A 23,001-nucleotide genomic window follows, 5' to 3' on the forward strand; every position below is an offset into this window, starting at 1 on the left:
TGAAAAAAAGTAGTTTATCTCCGCCGTATTGACAAAAAACTAAAGTAAACAAAAAGTCACATGTATGCTCAAGTACATTTTTTCCAGCAAATTCCAGTTAATACTCTTAAAATGTGTTCATCCCACCTAGTCTCAGACAAGCAAAACAAAAATGCATGACATCACAATAATCCTATACACAGATATCATGGCAACTTCCACTTGTGTATATTGTCACGTTTGAAATCAAATACTACATTGTCTACCTGAATACTAAATGATGTGACATATCCAGTTCATGTAGAATTTGAATTTGCTTTGTGGTTATGACAATTTATTAACAATTGGCACATACAGTGAGGTGCACTTTCACAAAAACGCCAGTTAACACATATCACAGTGATGATCTTTGTGGAATTGTACTGGAGGGTAAACGCGTTTGTACTCCACTTTTGATTTAATTTGCCTACAAAATGTTGCAAGCATATGCTGTAAACATTTTCAACATAAAAGCTAGCAGACGGACACATATTACAAATGGACCAAGGAGAGTACCGAGAAAGTCAAAAGTTCATGTCTATCACTATTTTGTCCTCAAATAAAGCAATAACCAGCATTATGGCAAAACCAAGGAGAAGTCCCAAGTTCTGCAAGATAAACTGTCCCACTGGGCAATGTCCATGTTCTTCGTTTTCGCCATCCCCATGCAGCATTTCTGGAAGCTAGGAATATAAAAATCAAAGTTAGATTTTATTTGAAATCTTTCAAAATAAAAAAAATAAAAAAGCAGCTACAGAGTGCTAAAGCGGATTTACACACAAAGGAGAGTAAGCCAGGGAGTCCATCAAAGGTGGTTTGACTGTTCATTGAAAGGCAGCTCTTGCTTTATGGCACAAATATCAAATGCTCAGAATCCAATTCAGGCAAGAGTTTCTCTGCCAAAATATTCAACTTTACAACAATTAAAAGTAAAAAGGTACGTTTCTGCAGATTTGACGTATTCTTTTCCAGTTTAAAATGCATTTTTCTTATGTAATGTGGTATTCATGTACACTACCAGGCATGTTTTGAATGAGTATCAAGTCAACAGCCAACCATTGTTGTCCACTTGCTTTCAGGACTTCTGTGCTGACCGTAACTAAAATTTTACATTGAGTCCATTTGGGAGATGAGAAAAAAAAAACCCACTCACACCAGGCCAAGAGAACTCCTACTACCAGCATACCTTTGTTTGTAGCAGAGCCGTATCGAGAGCACGGTCCCAATACGCAAAGGGGTGGGACCCTGTCATTCAAAGGGATGCCAGGAAAAAAAAAAAATAAGACCTCACAGCTAGTATAAAAATTATTTTGTTTTCTGAGGGACACAGGAAGACCTTCACTATCAGATGTGCAAAAGCAGCCTAACCAAGGGGTGGGCAACACAGCAAAGGCCCAAGAAACAACAGAACTAGACACTGCCTACATGCAACAGCAGCCTGAAAAACCTAAAGCTGGCATTAGAGGAAGTGGTAGAACTTAGAGAAGTACAGTCAAAGCTCATTTGGCTGTACTTCTCCTGTGGATCACAGGAGAGCAATTAGTTTTGCACTCCTGTGATCCATTTTCCGCAGAGGGCTGAAGTCAGCTCTCTGCTGACGTCACACAAGTTAGTCCAGGGCCCGCAAGGATCCGCCAGGTCCCTGGACCGACACCTGGCTCAGCCTCTCAGCAAGCTGCTGAGTGTATGAGCCGGCCGCTCCGCTCCCTTCACTGCTCAGCACTCCAGTGAGCGAGGAGGCAGAGCAGAGAGCTGCTGACTGACAGTCTACAGCTCTCTAGTCAGAGCTGTCAGAAACAAGCGATCAGCAGTGTTTGACCACTCTGTTCTCATTGTAGAGATGCCGGGGGACAGATGCAGCATCAGACTAATGTTACACCCACCTAGATCAGTATGATACTGTGGGAAGAAAAAAAAAAAAAAAAAAAAAAAACCCAAACCCCCCCCCCCCCCAAAAAAAAAAAAAAAAAAAAACATACTTTCTCATTTAAAGGATAAGTTCCCTTTACAAGAAGCAAAACAAAAAAAAATAAAAAAATAAAACAAAAAAATAAAGAACTTTTTTGTGAAAGAAAAAAAAAGCATTTTTTGTAATGGACCTGTAAAGCATTGCACCCAAGATCAGCAGATTGTGGATACGATCGGCAGTTACACTGATGGGAAGTATGAATGAACTACCACAGCGCTCAACAGCGTTATTTTGCACAGGTTATTTGATCAGTTTTTACTGTTTTAGTAATTACCACATCTGGAGGGAAATCCTGAAAACATGACCTGTGTGGGTGCCTTGAGGATGGGAATTGACACTGGAGTAGGGCATGCCAGCAACAAAAGTTCTAAGGGGCTTTCAACCGCTTATCGGTTTTGTCCTTAAAGACAGATGCATCCCCCACCATTTTGTTAAGTCGGAATATTGCCAGGTCCACAGTGGGGGTAGACAACTTTTGAACAAAATGCTCTTCAAAACAGGAACAAAGTTTATAAGCACTTGAGGGGAGCAAACAGCTTGCCAGGGTGGGTGCAATGGGAAAGGCTTTGTGGCTTTGGGAGCAGCTTAGGACCAAGGACTGGAAACTGCACCAGTAGTTGCAATAGTCAGATTGTTCAGTTTTAGTGTGCACTAGATCGATAAGAACCAAAACAGTCTCTTAAGAGCAAAATCAGTGGCTTGCAATACCTTGATGGCAAGCTCCTAGAGACAAAGACCAGAGAGATTTCAGACCGTCTCAGTGGGTGATGGCTCAGAAGCCACCAAGGATTAAGGTAAATCTAATATTGAATCTGTGCGAGAAGGCATGAGGATGTGCCTATTGCCCTAGTGGTCAGGGCCCAAAGATGGAAGATCCATGTGGGTCTATGCAAGCAGCGGGGAGAATCTTCCTCAATGCTCTATGGAAGGTAAGATGGCAACACTCCACCCAGCCAATGACTTCAAAATCAGCCACACAGTGCTAATCCCTCCTGCGACAAAGCAGTCAAGATATGGGAAATATGAAAAGGAGACTAGCAACCTATGTAACGAAGGCAGTGCCTGCCGACTGGCCTAGACAGCTTACTCACAAAGTGAATCTTCAGAGACAGATTGCACGGTCGGCAGCTCTAGACCTTGAAAGCATTTTGAGTCAAATCTTTACCCGGAGTCTGGAAAGCACCCTATGTGAAATCTAGTGCCTGACCATTCAGCCCAGAAGCCAGTCTGAGTACGGCCATGCAGGATAGTCTTTGTGCAGGGCTTGACAAATTTGCTTAGAATCTAGGAGTCAGCTGAAAAAGTTAGGAGCCAATTTTTTTAAATCAGCTGCCCAACGCCCAGAACTGCATATCCAGGGCACTGGGCAATAAAAATTGCTCCCGCCTGATGCCAAACTAAAAAAAGACCAAAAAATTAAAAATAAAATTGTATGTTCTAAGTTTTTGCAAATAAGTTATTTTGTTCGGGTTCACTGATGGGTGCTGATAGGCTGCACTGATGGGCATCATCAAGGCAGCACTGAGGTGGCTTTAATGGGCACTGACAGGCGACTGATCAAGCCCGTAAGCTCAACCCCAGCTGTCAAACTGGGAAGATGTCGGAGGCAGGCAGAGCGAGCCACGCTCATCACAGCACCGTCCACCACAGGAGGGTGCTGGTTCGCAGAAAGGAGCGTGTATCTCGTTTTAGCAGTCCGCGACCCCAATTTTGGCCAGCCTGACCCGAGTCCATGCAAGGCCGTGTGTGTGTGTGTGTGTGCGTGTGTTTGTTTTCCTGCGGGAAGGGGTTAAACAGCAGGGTAGCTACAGTGGTTTCAAGCTTCCACAGGATTAGTCAGGTAGGATATATGCATACTTACATTGGTCCAAGCTGGAACAATATGCATACCAGAAATTTAGCTTCAATTTGTATTCCATTATGGTTTAGACATTTTATACATTTGCATTCAAGAACTTGTAATAGTGTCTCATGAGGTGGGTTGCCTTGCAATACTTTATTTCTTTAACCCCCTTGCCGCCAAGTGTACGCAGATGTGCGTACTCTGCTTCCGGGGGTTATACCGGGATGATGCCCGCACCTGCACTGATTTTTAGAGCGGGCGATTGGCTTTCCAACCATAACAACCGATGCGGCTAAAAGCCGCTCGGCTGTTATGCCGGAGGAGCGGCAGGGGACGTCCCCCCCTCCCGCCACTCTTACCGGGGCTCCCATTCAATCTGGAGCACCGATGCATGATCCGATGCCTCTGGCGGCTAGGGAGGGACTGGAATGAAGCCGTAAGCGGCTTCATTCCAGCCTCCTTGATGTAAACTTGGAAGCGACGTCATGACGTCCCTTCCGGTTTACTCGGCTGCCGATGGCACCGGATTAAAAAATATATACAGTGTTCAGAATCGCCGAAAATGGCGATCTGAATACTTTGAAGAGTAAAGGATGCATCGGGGGTCTTTTAGACCCCCGATCCCTCCATAAAGAGTACCTGTCACCACCTATTACGGTCACAAGGGATGTTTACATTCCTTTGACAGCAATAAAAGTGATCAAAATTTTTATTTAAAAAAAACAAAAAACTATTAATTTTAAAATAAAAACATTTTTTAAAGCACCCCCCCGTCCCTGCGAGCTCGCACAGCAAAGAAAACTCATACGGAAGTCGCTCCCGCATATGTAAACGGTGTTCAAATCACACAGGTGAGATGCATTGTCAGAGTGAGAGCAATAATTCTAGCACTAAACCTCCTCTGTAACTCTAACCTGGTAACCGGAAAAAAATGTTAAAGCGTCGCCTATTGAGATTTTTAGGTACCGTAGTTTGTCGTCATTCCACGAGTGCATGCAATTATAAAGCGTGACATGTTTGGTAGCTATTTACTCGTGTAACATTTTTGGGGCCCAATCTTTCACATTATGCAAAAAAATTGTGCTAATTTTACTGTTTCGTTTAAAATTAGTGAAAGTGTCCCCTTTCCCAAAAAGTTACGTTTACAACACCGCTGCGCAAATACCGTGTGACATAAAATATTGCAACAATCGCCATTTTATTCTCTAGAGTCTCTGCTAAAAAAATATATATAATGTTTAGGGGTTCCAAGTAATTTTCTAGCAAAAAATATGGATTTTAACTTGTAAACACCAAATGTCAAAAATAGGCTTAGTCATGAAAGGGTTTAATAAGGACCATTGTTTCACATTAGCAGTATTCAGTTCTTTGATGTATAACTAAAGGGATTCTAAGATTTCGAAGTTAAAAGGAAGACCTAAATGCAGTCAGGCATATGGGATAGTAAATGCTTAGAGTGGTCTGGGACCATGAAAAACACTAGTCACATTGCAATGTAAAAACAGATATTAAAAAGGGGTTGTAAACCCTAATGTACCACGTTAATGCATTCTATGCATTAAAGGTGAAAAACCCCCTATGGTGCTGCAGCCCCGCCGAGCCCCCGTTTTACTTACCTGACCCGATCCTTTGCAGGCCGGGAACAAGCAGACCAGCTCTAGCTGGTGTCTCGTGTTCTGATTGGATAGAGTGATAGAAGTGCAGCCATTGGCTCCCTCTTCTGTCAATCAAATCCAATGACGCAGCACCAGGTCCAAGTCCTGCATTCTGCGAATGGACACAAATGCAGGGCTCGGGAGTGCGCCCACATGAGTGACCACCGTAGGAAAGAGCTTCTCCAACATGGACACTCGATGCGGGGGAGGAGCCAGAAGCACCGCTGAGGGACCCCAGAAGGGGATGTTCGGGGCCACTCTGTGCAAAACGAACTGCACAATGGGAGGCAAGTATAACACGTTTGTTATTTAAAACAAAGAAAAATAAAGCTTTACAATCCCGTTAAAGCTGCTATGGTTGTCCTGTGGCGACCCTACTGCTCATCTGGCGTCCATAGCGGTTACAGTGTATGATGGTTGGTCTCCATGTACGAAAGATAAATAAGGGGAGCTGGGAGATTAAAACAGCATGACAATAGCAGCTCTACCTGCAGAGGTGTCAGAGTGTATTTGAAGACTTCCTAAATGAAATAAACATATGTGGAATACTAGTAATGTGGCTTTATGCAGTTGATGGGCATGTCAGGAATGCGTAAATGCACAAAAGAGGCAAATAATTTTTCACAATAGTCTGCACACAGATTTACTGAACATTTATAGTCTTGATTGTCCCTTACCATGTCAACTAGTGCCACATATAGAAACATGCCAGCTGTAACAGCAAAAATCCACAACGTGATATTATTGGCATACTGTCCAACTGCTGTGCCTATAAGCATGCCTATATAAGCCATCATTGCAGAGAGAACATTGTATACAATGGCTTGCTTTACAGTCATACCAGCCTTCAGTAACACAGCAAAATCTCCTGCAGGAAAGACAAAAAAAAAAAAAAAAAAAAATATTAGATTGTGCATTAAAAGCCTTAACAGGAAAGACTTGTGGCAGATTTATAAATCTGTAAATTGCTGCTTTAAAAAAAATAAATAAATAATAATCTTCCAGCACATTTATAAAACTACTGTGCTGAGCTACATAAATGAGCTCACACCATATTAAAATAAAAAAATACAAGAAAGACGACATCAAAAACTGTCCAAAAAGAGTCCACACACATGCAACAAGTGAAATGTGTGCCTCAGAAGACGTCATCTATGACAAAACACATCAGGCAGCGCTACGTGCCTTTATCACATTCCCAGAAGTGTACCCAGTAGTGCGTTGTAGCCACTCAGTATTTCAGACAGCGATGTTCCATTTTCCTACTTGTAAGTGCATACTATTCGTTTTAAAAGTTTCTGGTTTTACACTACGAGGAACGCTTGGTCTCCTTTTTCGCTGACTTACACGTATACATTAAACGACCACTGGAGACAAAAAGGCGTAAAGCGATATTTCTCCCTGATGCCAATTTCGTGAATGGGAGTTGAAAGTTCAGTGGATACTGGCCACCATCATACAGGGGTTTTTAGGACCTCTCTGTAAATCAGTCATATTCCTCCAGTAAGCCTTCTGCTGTTTGGTGGCAGGGACCCATCTGGCGTGGGATTCACAGCAACACTTTAAACCACCAGAAGGTTTTACCTTCTTCATGACCAGAGCATTTTTGCCATTCGCCACTGTGCTACTTTAATTGGCAATTGCTTGGTCATGCAACACTGTACGCAAATTAAATTCTCTATCATTTGTTCACACAACTTGAGCTCTCTTTATATTTCTTCATAAATTTAGGCAAAAACATATTCTGCTACATGTCTTCGGTAAGGTAAAACAAATATCACAAGTAGTGTATATGGATTGGTTTGTGTGAAAAGTTAGTGTCTACAAACTATGGTATAGATCAGGGGTCTCAAACTGGAGGCCCTCCAGCTGTTGCGAAACTACAAACCCCATGATGTATTGCAAGGCTGACAGTTACAAGCATGACTCCCACAGGCAGAGGCATGATGGGACTTGTAGTTTTGTAACAGCTGGAGGGCAGCCCGTTTGAGACCCCTGGTATAGCTATTGAAAGTTACGTAGATTTTTCTTACCGTCTATCACATTTCTTGAGGTGGCAAATTGCCAGGACAGATCTAACCCCCCAAATGACCCCCTTTTTGGACAGTAAAACCAAAATATTTGCCACGAGGCATGTTGAGTAGAGGTCGACCGATATGGGTTTTTCTCTGGCCGATGCCGATATTTAGAAATCATGGCGGCCGATGTATGATGCCGATTTGTTAGGCCGATTTTTATTTTATTTTCCTTTTTTTTTTTATCCCCCTTCATCTCAAAATCTAACAGACACCTTTCCCACTGGGGCGTTTTTTCAGGCGCTTTTGGGCTAAAAATAGCGCCTGTAAAGTGCCTGCAAAACGGCTCCCCTGCAGTCTGTGTTAAAGACAGAGTGCGCTGGCCGGATCTTAAAAAAAAAAAAAAAAAAAGTCCTGCAAGCAGCACATTTGGAGTGGTGTACCCCGCTCCTCCACCACTCCTGCCCATTGATATTAATGGACACCAATGCCGAAGCGGTGCTTCACGGGCGCATTTAACCTCTTACTCTGCCGCTAGCTGGGTTATTTGCACCCCACTAGCAGCCGAATAGCACCGCTAAAATGATGGTAAAGCGCCGCTAAAACTAGCAGCACTTTACCATCAACGCCTGCCTGCTGCAGTGTGAAAGCAGCCTTCATAAGTGATACAGAAAACTTCTCACATTTAAACATTTATTAAACAAACCTCCAATCAGTTTACTTGTATGTATGATTTAGATTATACACGTAGTCAAAACTTTTGGACGAAAAAAAAAAAAAGGGCTAATTTTACGGTTTTCGTTTTTTTTTTTTTTTTTTAATTAGTGTATTTTTTTTACCCCCAAAAAAGACCTCTGCACAAATGCCATGTGACATAAAATATTGCAACAACCGCTATTTTATTCCCTAGGATCTCTGCTAAAAAAAAAAAATGATATAATTTTTGGGGGGTCCAAGTGATTTTCTGGCAGAAAATACAGGATTTTTACTTGTAGGCAACAAGTGTCAGAAAAGATTTAGTCTTTAAATGGTTAAACAGAACTCTACACACCAAGATGAGTTCATTCAAGTGTAATCATTGCATCTCTTTGCTCTTTTCTTGGCAGACTGCCCAGAGAGGAGGAAAGTCGCTTCTATGAAGATCAGGCAACTTGCATTGACTTCTATTACAGAAGTCATTTGCAAGTCGCGCTGTAGTTCTAAATCTGCCTTTTTATCAGCACAATCGGCCGATGCCGATTATTAAAAAACTGCAAATATCGGCCGATATATCGGTCGACCTATAATGTTGAGTCCATGGAAGATTTTTTGCTACAAGTTTATGGAAAATTGTAAATTTTAACACAAAGTTGACACTGAGTTATTTCTCACACATGCCATGGGAATGCATGGAATTACAAAATGGTCGTTATCTTTTTTTCATGCGATCTGAATCTGATGCTTTGTTTGGAGATCGAGTGATGAATATATGGAGAGATTTCCATTTAAGGAGTTATGTGCCTAGGGAAGAACAAGCATGTTCTCATCGTATATTTAACCCCTTCCCGCCAGTGACACCCACAGTGGATGGCTACCATGTATGCCACCCTGGTCCACCAGCAATGCCTGCCAGTGCCATCTACCAGTGTCCATCAGTGCTGCCCATCAGTGCCAGTCAGTGGAGAAAACGTATTTACAAAATTTTATAACCAAAACAAACTTTCAAAATTTTCGGTCCATTTAGCAACACACACACACACACACACACACACACACACACACACACACCAAAATGAAAGCTCTAGCTGTGGGAACAAAATGATAAAAAAAAACTCTATATACAATTTGTTTGGGTACAGTGTAGCATGACTGCAATTTTCCTTTAAAACGTGACAGCGCTGAAATCTGAAAATTGGCTTGGGCAGGAAAAGGCTGTCTTTAAAGGCAGGGCAAAAGGGGCAGCTGCCCTAGGCCCCAAGCAGCTACCCCATAACTGCAAACTATCCCAGTTTAAGTTCCCTTGTCCCTTGAAGTTTTAGTCCTGTGCTATGTCCCAATATCTGTATGAAGTTCTGTTACTAATGCTGCCCAGCTCTGCCCTGTTGCCATACACAGAGGCCTCACCTGTGGATCCTATGTTTACATGTATATAACCTGCACCAATATGTAAATAGCGGTGGCATTAACGTGTTAATAGCCACAGACGGCAGCATTGATATGTAAATAGAGGCAGCATTTATATGTATATTATGCCCCACCCCCCCCGAACCTAGATCATGTCCACCATCACTTCTGTTGAACACTGCCCACTGGGGGAGGTAAAGGGGCATGCTTGAAAGTCCTGATTACAACTGTGGTCATTGAGCCCAACATCAGCACGTTCTGAAAAGTGAAAGGGAACGCTTTAAAATAACATGGTGCCACATCACCGTGAATCTACATACGCATATCTCAGGCGATGCGTGAGGGGGGGGTCATTAACAATAGCACTGCTGTGTATCTGCTAAAGGGCAGCACATTTCTGTTGTGTCAGGAAAACTGAAAAAAATTGAATATTTACCTTTCCATAATTTTCCTTTCCTGGTGCCTATCCATGGCAGCATACACATGGTTGGCTACCCAGCCCCCAAACCCACAGGACCAATTTAACTCTATAAAGAGTCAGCGCTCCCCCCACCCATGCACCATTCTGGTAACTAGACAAACATTTAAGGATTATATAAAAAACAAATGGATAGGCACCAGGAAAATTACGGAAAGTATTCAATTTTCCTGGTGACTTCATGGCAGCATACACATGGTTATTAACTTGCTCACAGGGAGGGTTGCTGCAAAAAAAACAAAAAAAACAAAAAAAAAAAAAAAAAAAAAAACAAACAAACATTCTCATTTAGATTATAGAGCAGACAACTACAAATGCTTTTTTCCTGAAGTCACGAGAAGTAAGCGCGGCTGGATCTAGACTATAGTGGGTCATGAACTTGGTGAAGGATGACCAACTTGCTGCACGACCGGTAGTTTCCGGCCAGACTCATGCTAATGCCGCCCAAGAAGATGCCATACCCCACGTTGAATGTGCACTGAATGATTTCGGAACTGGAAGACCACTAGCTCGATATGTTCTCCGAATGAGACAATCCAACTTGCCAAAGTCGTCTTTGATGCTGCCATTCCTCTTCTTGCGCCCTTAGGGATCACAAAGACGCCGATCTTTACGTTAGTCTGATGTAATGACTGAGAGTCCTTGCTACATCCAATTCATGCAGCTTTGAGCTTGCTGGATCTTCACCAAAGGCTGGGAGTACCCATTCTTGGTTCAGATGATAAACAGAGGGAACCTTAGGGACAAATTGGTGAATTGGCTGGAGGACCACTATTGGGAAAGAACTGGGGATGTAGGGATACTCAGCTCCCAACGCTTGGATCTCTGAGACTCTTCGGACAGAGGTAATAGTAACTAAAAATGCTGCCCTTTAGAGTAGAGTCATGTCTTCCAGAGAGCATTCTTCCGTAGGAGCGAACGGAGGAGCTGCAAGTATGGAGAGTACCAAAGGAAGATCCCACTTTGGATATAGCGGCTTTCTTGGAAGTTTTAATCCAAGAATTTGATAAAGTCATGTGACATATAATGCAACACTTCAGGTGGAGCCAGAGACGTGACTCGTTCGGAGCCTTTTGTGAACACAGCAAGCAGGGAAGCTTGTGTGGGAAACGCCTACTTTCCAGCTGATTGTTTGAACACGCTACTTGCCGGCTAGGTTATGCGAGTGTAATCTATGTGTGTGTAGCACACAGGAATTGTAATCATTGCGCAATGAAAGTTTTCTCGATTTAGTGCCAAGATCTGGGATACTATGATTGGATCGGATCTGGGATAATAGAATCATGAGCAATAGTGTTGCTGGAAAAGTGTTTTTATCTTTGAATAAGACGATTACTATCTGGAGATATTAGTGGAAATTTTTTGCATGATCCAATTATATTTGAAGCTGCACAAGGATATGGATTAAGTGACTATCGCATATATTAATATGTGGCTATTAATTGATGCCATCATTTCTTGGGCTCAGCACACTGTTATAGTTTCTACAGATTTATACAATTATTTTTTGTGTGTTATTTGTGATCACTAATAATTTTTTTGCAGATAGCACATTAGAGTTGGTCTCTCAGAAATAATTATTTATGTTTTTGCTATTTGCATGCTTATGGGACTTAGTCTCTCTTGGAATCTATACGCCGATTAGCAGGCGGGCTGAATGATAGCATGCACATTTGCACTTTAATTGGATGTGAAGTTTGGCATTCAATTAGTACTGTGGGGTTCTTTTCTCCAGTAGATAGTAGTGATTGCACATAATTTTGCATTTGCACAGCACTTGCACATATTTTTGCACCTTGATATTTGTTTACATATCTTTTGCACTTTATATAACAAAGCTTGATATATATTGCTATAGTGGCCTCAGAAATTGTAAGATTATAGTCTGTGTGCAGACATTGAATTAGAAAGTTGACCAGAGCGCACCATTAGCTATAACATTAATCCAAGAACTGCCCTTAAAAAAAAAACAAAACAAAACAAAAAAAAAAAAAAAAACTAACATTCTATAAGTGGGTCGAAGGCCCATATGGCGTCGGTTAGGGCTGATAAAGCAAAGACCTGAACCTTCAGTGACCCAAGTCTCAGCCCTAGATCTAATCCTTTCTGAAGAAATAAAAGCACTTCATGGGGTTCTGGTTTTAATGGGTTGAAACTGTTAGATTCTGCAAATTCCAAAAACTTCTCCCAAACCTTATAGTAGGCACTGTTGGTGGAAGATTTTCTGGCTTGAAGCAATGTCTTAATTACTCTGAGAGCAACCTAATTTCTCCAGCTTTTTGCGCTCGATGTCCAGACCCCCAAATCAAGAACCTCTGAATGTGGATGGAAGAGGTTCTCCTGGGACAGAAGGTTGTGCGTGGCCAGAAGTGTTAAGGGGTTGCAGAGGGCGAGACTGGACAGCAGGGTAAACCAAGGTCTTCTTGGCCAGTAGAGGACGACTGCTAGGATGGTCACCCGTTCTGTTAGGTGCTGAAGGAACCTCAGAATCAGAGGGATCGGAGGTAATGCATATGCCAGTTGGAAGTTCCATGGCTAGACGAGGGCATCCACTTCCGCTGAACCACAGACTGGAAACCTTGTGACAAAGCAGGCTGCCTTAGTATTGAGGTGGGGGGGGGGGGGGGGGGACGCAAAAAGGTCCACCTGAGGACTGCATCATTGGTGGCAGATCCATTGGAAAAACTTCCCGATTCAAGGACCACTCGCTGTCGAACTTTCTTGATAGGCGATCTGCCAGGTGATTCTCGAAAGCTGGGTGAAGAATGCAAGACGCTCCGAGGTTTGTGAGGTTGGCGAGGTTGGCGAGGTTGGTGTGTATCCCCCCCTTAATGCTGGACTTGTCCATCTGTAGCAAAATAGGATTTTTGTAAAATCCTTCTCTATTGATAGGCGATCTGCCAGGTGATTCTCGAAAGCTGGGATGCAAGACGCTCTGAGGTTGGTGAGGTTCTCTTTGGCCCAGAGCATTATCGGGGCCACCTTGCTGGACAACGACCTGCTGTGCGTCTCCCCCTTGATTCTGGACTTGTCCATCTGTAGCAAAATAGGATTTTTTTTTTTGGTCTCACCGTAAAATCCTTTTCTCTGTAATTCACCGACTGACACAGCTCCTCTCAGCCATTGGGTTGTTTGCCCCATTACTAAGATACTAGGCATTGGTTGTAACACAACACTCAGAACTCTTAGTTCCACCCAGGGGGCGGTCCCTTGGGCAACAACCCTCCAGTCTGCCAGACCGACCTCAGTATGTCAAGAAGCAGTATAAGGTAAAGATAAAAAGGAGGGGCGGGTGCTGTGTCAGTCGGTGAATTACAGAGAAAAGGATTTTACGGTGATTCACTGATTCCCATTTTCTCTTATATTCACCGACAGACACAGCTCCTCTCTTAGCCATTGGGACGTCGCCAAGCAGTGCCAAACGAGGGGTGGAAAAAACAGCATAGAAACTTCATCCACCATAGCAAGTGGGAACTAGTGAAACTTTACCCACAAAAAAAATAATAGTGTGGAAAAAACCACCACAAAAACCAGGGTACCCTCAACAGGAGTGACTACCCATAACCGCACCAAAAACTGCGGAATGTAATGCAACAGCACATTAACTTAACAGTACTGTGTTTTTAAATGAAAAACCAAGGAAAAAAAAAAATCTAAATTGCAACTTTGCGGCCAAAACAGGCATCAGCCGATGCACTGACGTCTACCTTGTAGAACTTGGTAAACGTGTGGACAGACGACCAGGTCGCCGCTTTACACACCTGAGTGACAGACGCTTGGTGTCGGAAGGCCCAAGACATTCCGACTGCCCTTGTGGAGTGGGCCATGACTGGAAAGGGGGCACCTGCCCCTTCAAGGCGTAGGCTTGCACTACAATCTGTCTGATCCACCCGAAAATGGTGGGAGCGACGAGACCGCCATGCCTTTCTTTGGACCAGCCACTGAAACAAACAGTGAGTCTGACTTCCAAAAAGGGAGCAGTGGCAGACACCTTTTGAGCCCAAACCACATCCAGAGCATGAAGGGCCACTTCCTTAGGGTGTTTTGGCTTAGAACACAGATGGTAATACAATGTCCTTATTGATATGAAAAACCGAGACCACTTTCGGTAGAAAAGATGGTTGCGGACGCAACACCACCTTATCCTTGTGGATAACCAGATAGGGCGACTTGCAGGACAAGGCCGCCAGTTCCGAAACCCTCCTGGCCGTGTGACGGCCACTAGAAAAAACACTTTCTGGGAAATAGTGAACAGGGTGGCCACTAGAAAAAACACTTTCTGGGAAAGTCAACAGGGGAATATCCCTGATATTTTCAAATGGCGGTTTTTGAAGCGCCAACACCAGGTTCAAATCCCATGGGGGTAACTGTGGACGCACCGGAGGGACTACATGTCGTACCCCCTGAATGAAGGTATTCACTAAGGAGTGAGACGTCAGGGGTCCCTGAAAAAAAAGACAGCCAAGGCTGAAATTTGCCCCTTAAATGGTGCTTAACACCAATTTCTGGTCTACTCCTTGCTGAAGAAACAGCAGGATCCTGGATATAGAAAAGGAGCACGGATGCCATCCTTTCTCCTCACACGGAGATGTAGGCCTTACAGGAATCAATTTTTTGTGCTCTTAACATAGTTGGGATCACTGAGTCCGACAGACCCCGGTTCCTCAACACCTGGCTCTCAATAGCCATGCCGTTAAAACCAGCGATGGTAAAGCAGGATTGAGAAATCGGACCTAGAGACAGAATGTCCTCTCGCAACGGCAGTCGCCAGGGAGCGTCCGCCACCAGACGCACCAGGTCTGCGTACCAAGGACACTGAGGCCAATCTGGGGCAACCAGTATCACTGGGATGCCCTCAGCTTCCACTGGTAACAGTTTCAGTGGAGGAAAAGCATAGATCAGCTGGTACTGGTCCCACAGAGCCACCAGCGCGTCTGCCCATGGATCTCTTGTCCTGGACACTAATCTTGGCACCTTCTGATTGAAAACAGGAGGCCAGAAGATACACGCCTGGTATGCCCCACTTCAGACACAGTAACCTGAATTTCTCCGGATGCAATGCCCATTCTCCTGGGTCCAGCATCTGTCGACTCAGATAGTCTGCCTTCCAGTTCTCCACTCCCGGGATGTAAATGACCGACAGGGCCGGTAAGTGTCGCTCTGCCCACAGAATTATGTGAGTGACTTGCCGTGCAGCGGCTAAGCTTCTTGTTCCTCCTTGGTGATTGACGTATGCCATCACAGTGGCGTTGTCTGACTGGATCCTGATTGGACACCCTTGCAGTCTCATCCACCATGTGGAGAGGCACAGCCTGATCGCTCTCAATTCGAGAAGATTGATCGGCAACTTGGATTCTTCCGTCGACCAGAGGCCCTGAGCTGACTGCACCCCCATTACGCCACCCCAGCCGGATAGACTGGCACCCGTTGTGATCACTGTCCACTTGGACCTCAACCACCAGATCAGTGAGTCTGACTGACTCACCTGGATCTGTCGATCCAGGGACAATTAAGATTTGTCCCATTTGGTCAAAATCTCCTTCTGCAGGACTCTGGTGAGGAACTGGGCATAAGGTACTGCCTCGAAGGAGGCTACCATGAGTCCCAGTACTCGCATGCAAAAGCGGAGCGATGACCACTTGCGGTTCATAAGCAGTTTTACAGCGGATCTGAGAGTCTGCAGTTTGCCTGAAGGGAGAAACTCTTGTTTCCATGGAGTCCAGCAGCAAGCCTAGTTACTAACGCTGGGTCGGTACAATCACCAACTTCTTTAGGTTCAACAGCCACCCAAATTCTTGCAGGGTCTGCATGGGGATCGCCCCATCCTCCTCCAATTCTGAGGTGGAAGATGCCCTCAGGAGGAGATAGTCTAGGTATCTGACGATCTCGATCCCACGTTGCCGTAGCAATGTCAAAACTGGAGCCAATACCTTGGTAAAGACTTGGGGGGGGCTGATGCCAGACCAAAAGGAAGAGCCACAAACTGGTAGTGGGCTTCTCCGACTGCAAACCGCAGAAGTTTTTGATGCCGAAGGCATATGGGTATGTGCAGTTACGCATTGTGGATGTCTAAGGATGCCAAGGAGTCACCTTGATGGAGTGCAGCGACTACTGAGTGAACCGATTCCATTCTGAACCTCTGCACTTTTACAAATTAACTGACGGCTTTTAGGGCCAAGATTGGACGTACCCCTTCCTTCTTGGGAACCACAGATTTAAGTAGAATCCCTGGAAGCGCTCCGATTCCGGAACTGGTACAACCATGCCGCGATTCAGCAGGTCTCTTACTTCCCCCAAGAGGGCCTCCCGACGAGCCAGGGATATGGGTATGCTGGAGGGGAAGAATTTATTTGGCAGCCAAGAGAGAAACTATCTTGTAGCCTGTGGAAATCAGATCGCAGACCCATTGTTCGGATAACCGAGAGCTGCAAACTTTCGAAGGCGATCCCCCACCCGAGACATGGGTGGGGGCAAACATTCATGTGGTAGCACTTTTATTCGCAATCATGAGGTTCCAGGGACGTTTTTGACAGTCCGTGGTCGTCCTGTCGGACGTTTTGTCGAAGCTTCGGGCGGTCGAAAAAGCCATTTGTGAGCGGAAAAAGGAGGGCCCTTGCCTACGGCGTGGTTCCTTAATCTTGAAGCCCTGGATAACAGAGGGAGAGTATCCAGGGCCGCGTCACAGACGTACTGAAGGCCTTGCACTAGTTGGTCTGCTAGTTCCACGCAGACAGGAGAAGCCTGTTGCTGTCCCAATTTTCGGTGCAAGTACTGGTCACATGCCTGACCCCACAACCGTAAACAAAAGAACGAGCCACTGCCTCGGCCTTCCTGTCCATGGGATCCTTGAATGCAGGAGCCCCTCAACCGGGATCGTAGTTACTTTAACCTGAATACTGGGGGGGGTCCATGACCAGAGGAGCTGACCACTTTGAGAAGCCTCAAAAGGGCAATGCACCACCATGTATTTGGGGACCGAAAAGGTCCGTTGCAGTGACCCCATTCCTTGTAATGGAACTTGCCAAAATAAGTCAAATACAGGAACACCTTAGGTGAACGTGCTGGCTTGCGGGACCCAAAAAGGGACTGGTACATCAGCAGAGGGATCTGCTGGCTCCTGAATCTTCAGGGTATCACGCACAGCTGTGATAAGTGCTCCAACAAGCGCTTTATCATGCACGGATCTGGACGGGGACGCATCCTCACTGTCCTGGTCAGCGTCTGACAAGACAGCAGGGGTCACCAGCCTCAGCAGGACCAGAGTCTGCGTCAGCGCTCTCGCCAGAGGATGGGGGGGGGGGTGGGGGGGGCTTTAGTGCACCTTTCTTCCCATGCACCGCCTTTATCTTGGCAACGAAAGAATTGAGGACCACCGTCAGGGTGTCCATGGGCACTGCACAGTCTGCAGGTGACCCGGTTGCAATTGCCCGGATTTTGGGGGAAGAAACACCAGTTTCTGAAGCCATGCTGACCCTACCCTGTCTGCCACCCGAAGGGGACTTAGGACAGTGACAGTACCACAGTGCTGCAATTGGCTGAGGGGCTCTTTCCCGCTGGACTCACCACCCTGAGGAGTTCTGCGCTATCCCACAAGCAGTGCCTGTAGTTCCTGTGGGCTACCAGTTGCAGAGGAAACAAAAGCTGTGATCGGTGGCAGCAGCTGCAAACAGCGCCAAACCGCTCTGAAATGTGCTCAGGTTTCAATAAAATGTCCGCCCAGCACAAAGACATAAAACACAGGGAAACTATGGCAGTGAACACAGCGCCATACAAGACATCAGCAACACCTCACAGACACTTTCCAGGGGCATGAAGAACAGGACCCAGGACACCGCTAGGCAGCGTAGACCCCCCCCCCCCCCCCGGAGAGCCCCCGTATACACACACACACACACAGCAGCCACATGCAGCATACCCCAAAGGGAGGGGGGAGGGAAGATAGGGAGAGAAAAGAGGGAGGCAAGGGACCCCCGAATTGACCTGAGCCAGGGAAAGCTGTCCTTACCAGTCCTGAAGAGCTGGGAGACATTCCTTTACAGACCCACTGATCGGTACAGGGTGGCTGCTGGCCTCGGCACACTGACGCAGACATAAAAGCTCACCGACCACCGCTAGAGCTGAGGTTTCGTTGTGGCCGACCCAGCACGGAGCTCTGGTCTGCACACGCTCGATAGCCAGACTGGGGAGACTACAAGGATAAGGGTATCCAGCCTGTCACCCAGCCGGCTGTTGATAGTAGATCCAAGGATCAGTCATCTTGCGCAAAAATCACGCTTCTGCATAAAAAAAAAAAAAAAAAAAAAAAGCACGGACCAATGGGCTGCAGGGTTCCTAGGTCCTTTTTCACTAGGCAAGATAAAACTGAGGTCTGTGACTGGAGGGTTGTTGCCCAAGGGACCACCCCCTGGGCGGAACCAAGAGTTCTGAAAAAAAAAAAAAAAAAAAAAAGCGCACCCAGATATATAATTTCATGAGCTGGAACAAACTGACTCGGATACCAAAACATAGAAGATACCTGACCATAAAATTAAGCTAAAATAATATAATATATAGCAGTAAGTGACACCAAGAAACCACCATAATAAATATAAAATCAATCATAAATGAACATGTGATTAAATAAATGTGTAATACGTGATAAATACTTGATAAAAACAAGTCCTAAGATAAAATAAATAATGTGTTAGATCAAAGTCCAGTGAGCAGAGTGAAAGTGGTGACTTAATCAAATTCTTCTGTGCAGAAAGAAACACCAGTGCCTGTGACCCTCCACCACACAACCTATGCGCTTACCAGAGGATAAGCGATACAGGGCCTGTAGTATTAAAACTAGCGTCAAATCAACCTTCAGACATCCATTGGAAGTGGCAGGAATCAGCTGCGATTAAATGGAGGACAAGCCAAACGATCGAAACTCAAAGGGCAGACCAGTAAGCAGCAATCACAAGCCCAATGGAAAAGGAAACTCACCATAGTGCAAGTCCATAAAACAGTGTTTATTTTATAAGCAAAATATTACACTTACATTTGTAGAAATATTAAAAGCATGTAAAGAAGTGCCGGCTGACTTGCAGACACCCGTCCTAGACAGCAATGTCGTCAGCACGCCACCCTCCTGACGTACGTTTCCTCAAAGAGTGACTTAGTCATGGGGAACGTCCAGCGATTTATTTAGTTTTTAGTGCGGTATCCAATTCCATTTTTGACTCGGATAGTTTATTAGCCAACCGTACCTTGTTAATGTGTCTACTACCTCTTGTAGGTGGGTTTGGAGCGACTCCTTGCATTGAGACAGAATTAGGTCGTCGTCTAGGTAGTGTAAGATACGTATCCCCTTCTCCCGAAGAGGAGCTAGAATTGCTACCAATACCTTTGTAAAGATTCTGGGGGCAGTCAATATGCCGAAAGGCAGACAGACATCGAAACTGAAGATGGAGTTCTGACTTTGAACCATAAAAAGGGCTGGAAATTGTGATGAATTGGAATATGAAGGTACGAGTCTCTGAGGTCGATAGAGACCATCCAATCCTCCGGCTGTACTGCTAGAATTACCGTATTAAGCGATTCCATTTTGAAGTGCTCCAGACTGATGAATTTGTTTAGACACTTTAGATCCAAAACCGGTCTCCAGCCTCCTGTTTTCTTCGGAACCAAAAAGATTGGGGGAATAGAAGCCCAAAAGTTTTTAGACTCTGGAACCGATATTACAGTCTCCTGACGTATCGGTGTTTGAACTTATTGAATGAGAATCTCCCTAATATGGAATTTGGTATCTTGGTGGGTAGAAATGAAGAACAAGGTGGGTGTCACCTGAACCTCCAGAAGTGGCCGTGGACATGACCCACTGATCTGTGCAAGATTCCACTCAAACGTGAGCGAAAGCCCTGAGTTTGGGTGGGCAGAGAGTCAAAAAGAAGATGTTTGGATTTCGGGCGTGGTAGATGAAGATTGTTTGCCCATCTTCAAGAAAGTTGCCTGGGAACCTCGCCAGCTTCTTCTATAGTCTCTCCCTGGCCTATACGATCTGGTATCCTTGTTCCTCTGTTGAAAGGAAGAGCGAGGTGTAAACTTTTTCCTCCTGTTCCTATCTTGGGGTATCAGGCCACTCTTTCCTCCTGTCACTCAGTTAATGGCGGTATCAAGTTTTTCACCAAAAATTGCCTTTCCATTATAAGGTATGCAACACCATGTTTGTTCTGAAGAGCGGTCTGCTGACCATGGTTTTAACCAAAGTTCTCTTCCAGCAGTTACTGAATATAACATTGCCCACGCAGAACAGCTTAATATAACAATGGCCGCTTCCGCCATAAAGACAACTTTAGTTCATCAAGGGCTTTGATAATCTCATCCGATTAGATACCGTCTTAAGGCCAACTCGATGTTGTCTGCCCAAGCTTTTGTCGCTCTGGAAACTAAAGTTAGGGCCACCGCTGGCTTACAGGCCCCACCAGCCTCTTGATGATCTTTGAAGTCTGCGTCAATTTTGTGATCGAGCACGTCCTAAAAGTTAACTGCCTCCTTTAAGGGCAGGGTGGTATTTCATGCCAATCTTATAATAGAGGCATCTACTGAAGGCAAAGAATCAAATAGCTGAGTATCCGAGTCCAAAAAGGGGTATAACTTATAAAAAACTGTTAAAGGCAACTTTTTTCAATCTTCTGCCATTCCTCTAACTACTTCCCTCATCTCTTCCATAAGTGGGAAGGTTGGTGGCTCTCTTTAAATAAGGAAAGTACTGCCTAGATTTGGCAGGAGAGTCTGGGGCTTCCTCCCATTGGATTGCATCGTTTACTGCAACTACGAACAGCTCAATTAAACCAAAGTCAAACGAGGAACAATGCTCCTCTGTTGCGTCTTTTTCTTCATCAGAACTGACATCAGCACTTGTTTGCTGAACCGGGGCTTCCGCAGAAAACTGACTTGACGGAGTTGCCAAATCCTGGGACGAAGCCAATTCTCAGATTGAGTCCTTAATTTTTTTCATAACATCTATGGACTCTTGTTTTTTCCTTTGTCTCCTGCTGCTTCCAGAAAACATGCCTTACAGACCAATTTCTATGGAAGTGCTTCTCTACCACAGACCCAGCAGGTCTTATCTCTGGGGTGGGTGGAGAGGTGAGAGGCAGTTCCTCTAGGACAGTGATGGCGAACCTTGGCACCCCAGATGTTTTGGAACTACATTTCCCATGATGCTCATGCACTCTGTAGTGTAGCTGAACATCATGGGAAATGTAGTTTCAAAACATCTGGGGTGCCAAGGTTCGCCATCACTGCTCTAGGAGATCTATGGGTTGAAAAATGCTCCTCCCTTCCCAGGAAATCTGTTTTTTTTCCGAAAAAGATGCCCGAATGCTCTTTTAATGCACTTACCTGAAGTTGCAGCCCCTTACCTAGTAGTAGGTTGAGGATCTTTTGTGATACTGAACTGGGGGAGGTGGCTAAAAAAATGTTTTTTTTTTAAAAGACAACTTAAAGTGGGGTGCCCCAAAAAGTCAGCAGCTAAAAATACTGCAGCTGCTATATATAGATATATCTCATGAGGACAGTCTTGGAGTACATATATATATTTTTCATATATTCATATTTTATATTTGGAATTAATCGTGCATTTGTGTAATCTTGCACATTCATGGTAAACTGTCACATACTTAGTGATATATTAGCACATTGCCCTTTATAGTTTATTAGCTATCATAAGCATTTATAGTGGTCTAATACACTACACTATTGGGGATTCCTTTAACACTTGCACTCAAGGATGCCCAGTAGCCTCTAGCCACTTGCCTACTGGGCACTTAAACCCCCCTCCTGCCCAGACCAATTTTCAGCTTTCGGTGCTCACACTTTGAATGACAATTACTCAGTCATGCAACACTGTACCCAAACACATTTTTTTTGTCCTTTTTTCATACAAATAGAGCTTTTTGGTGGTATTTGATCACCTCTGGGTTTTTTATTTTTTGCGCTATAAATGAAAAAAAGACCGAAAATTTTGAAAAAAACAAACAAACAAAAAAACGCATTTTTCTTTGTTTGTGATAACATTTAGCAAATTACATTTTTTTTCGTGAATTTTGGCCGCAAGTTATACTGCTACATATCTTTGGTAAAATAATTATTTGGTCTTTGTGAAAGTTAGAGAGTCTACAAGTTGTGGTGCAAATCAAAAAATTTATCACACCTGATGTACTGGTGGCTTATCTCATTTCTTGCGACCCTAACAAGCCAGGAAAGTACAAATACCCCCCAAATTACCCCTTTTTGAAAAGTAGACATTCCAGGGTATTTAGTAAGAGGCAGTGAGGTTTTTGGTGTTGTAATTTTTTCCCACAATTCTTTGCAAAATGAATTCCCCCCCACAAAATTGTCATTGCAATAGGTTATTTCTCTCACATGGCATGTGTCTACCACGAATGACTCCCCAACATTCTGCTACTTCTGCGTATTACGATACCACGTGTGTGGGACTTTCACAGCTAGGCCACTTAGAGAGGCCCAACATGCAGGGAGCGCCGTCACATGTTCTAGGAGCATAAAATTACACATCTAACTTGTGGACTACCCATTACACTTTTGAAGGCCCCGGAGCACCAGGACAATGACACGTGGCACGGACAGATGGCACAGGGAACAGATGGCAAAGGTGGGCACGTGTGCGTGTTCTTCTCACTGACGCTGCAGCCACTCATCTCTCCCTCCTCACACATTGTGTGAGTAGGGAAAGCTGGCAATGAGAGATGATCTCATGTTTACATATGAGATCACCTCTCATTGGACAGGCCCGATCGAGTGCTAAATGGCCGCTGTGATTAACCATGTAGCACGATCTGTGATTGGCTGTGTCCAAGGGACATGGCCAACACAGAACTTCCCCTCTGCGCGCCGCAGCGCAAACAGGAGGACGTCCAGGGCCGTAACCT

At 44.7% G+C, this 23,001-nt stretch overlaps 1 protein-coding gene across 1 annotated transcript in view; it reads right to left on the minus strand.

The window, feature by feature from the left end:
* Nucleotides 1–23,001, minus strand: part of SLC39A10 (solute carrier family 39 member 10) — a 99,022-nt gene continuing 76,021 nt past the window's right edge. The window contains exons 10-11 of the mRNA XM_077448740.1: nucleotides 6,163–6,353; nucleotides 1–701 (exon numbers count right to left, since the gene is read on the minus strand). Coding sequence (XP_077304866.1) covers nucleotides 543–701; nucleotides 6,163–6,353 — 350 coding nt within the window. The 3' untranslated portion in view covers nucleotides 1–542. The remainder of the gene's footprint in view (nucleotides 702–6,162; nucleotides 6,354–23,001) is intronic.

Source organism: Lithobates pipiens, unplaced genomic scaffold, assembly GCF_037356315.1.
Source record: "Lithobates pipiens isolate NorthernLeopardFrog02 unplaced genomic scaffold, aLitPip1_a1.2 Scaffold_22, whole genome shotgun sequence".
In the NCBI taxonomy this organism is placed as follows: Eukaryota; Metazoa; Chordata; class Amphibia; order Anura; family Ranidae; genus Lithobates; species Lithobates pipiens.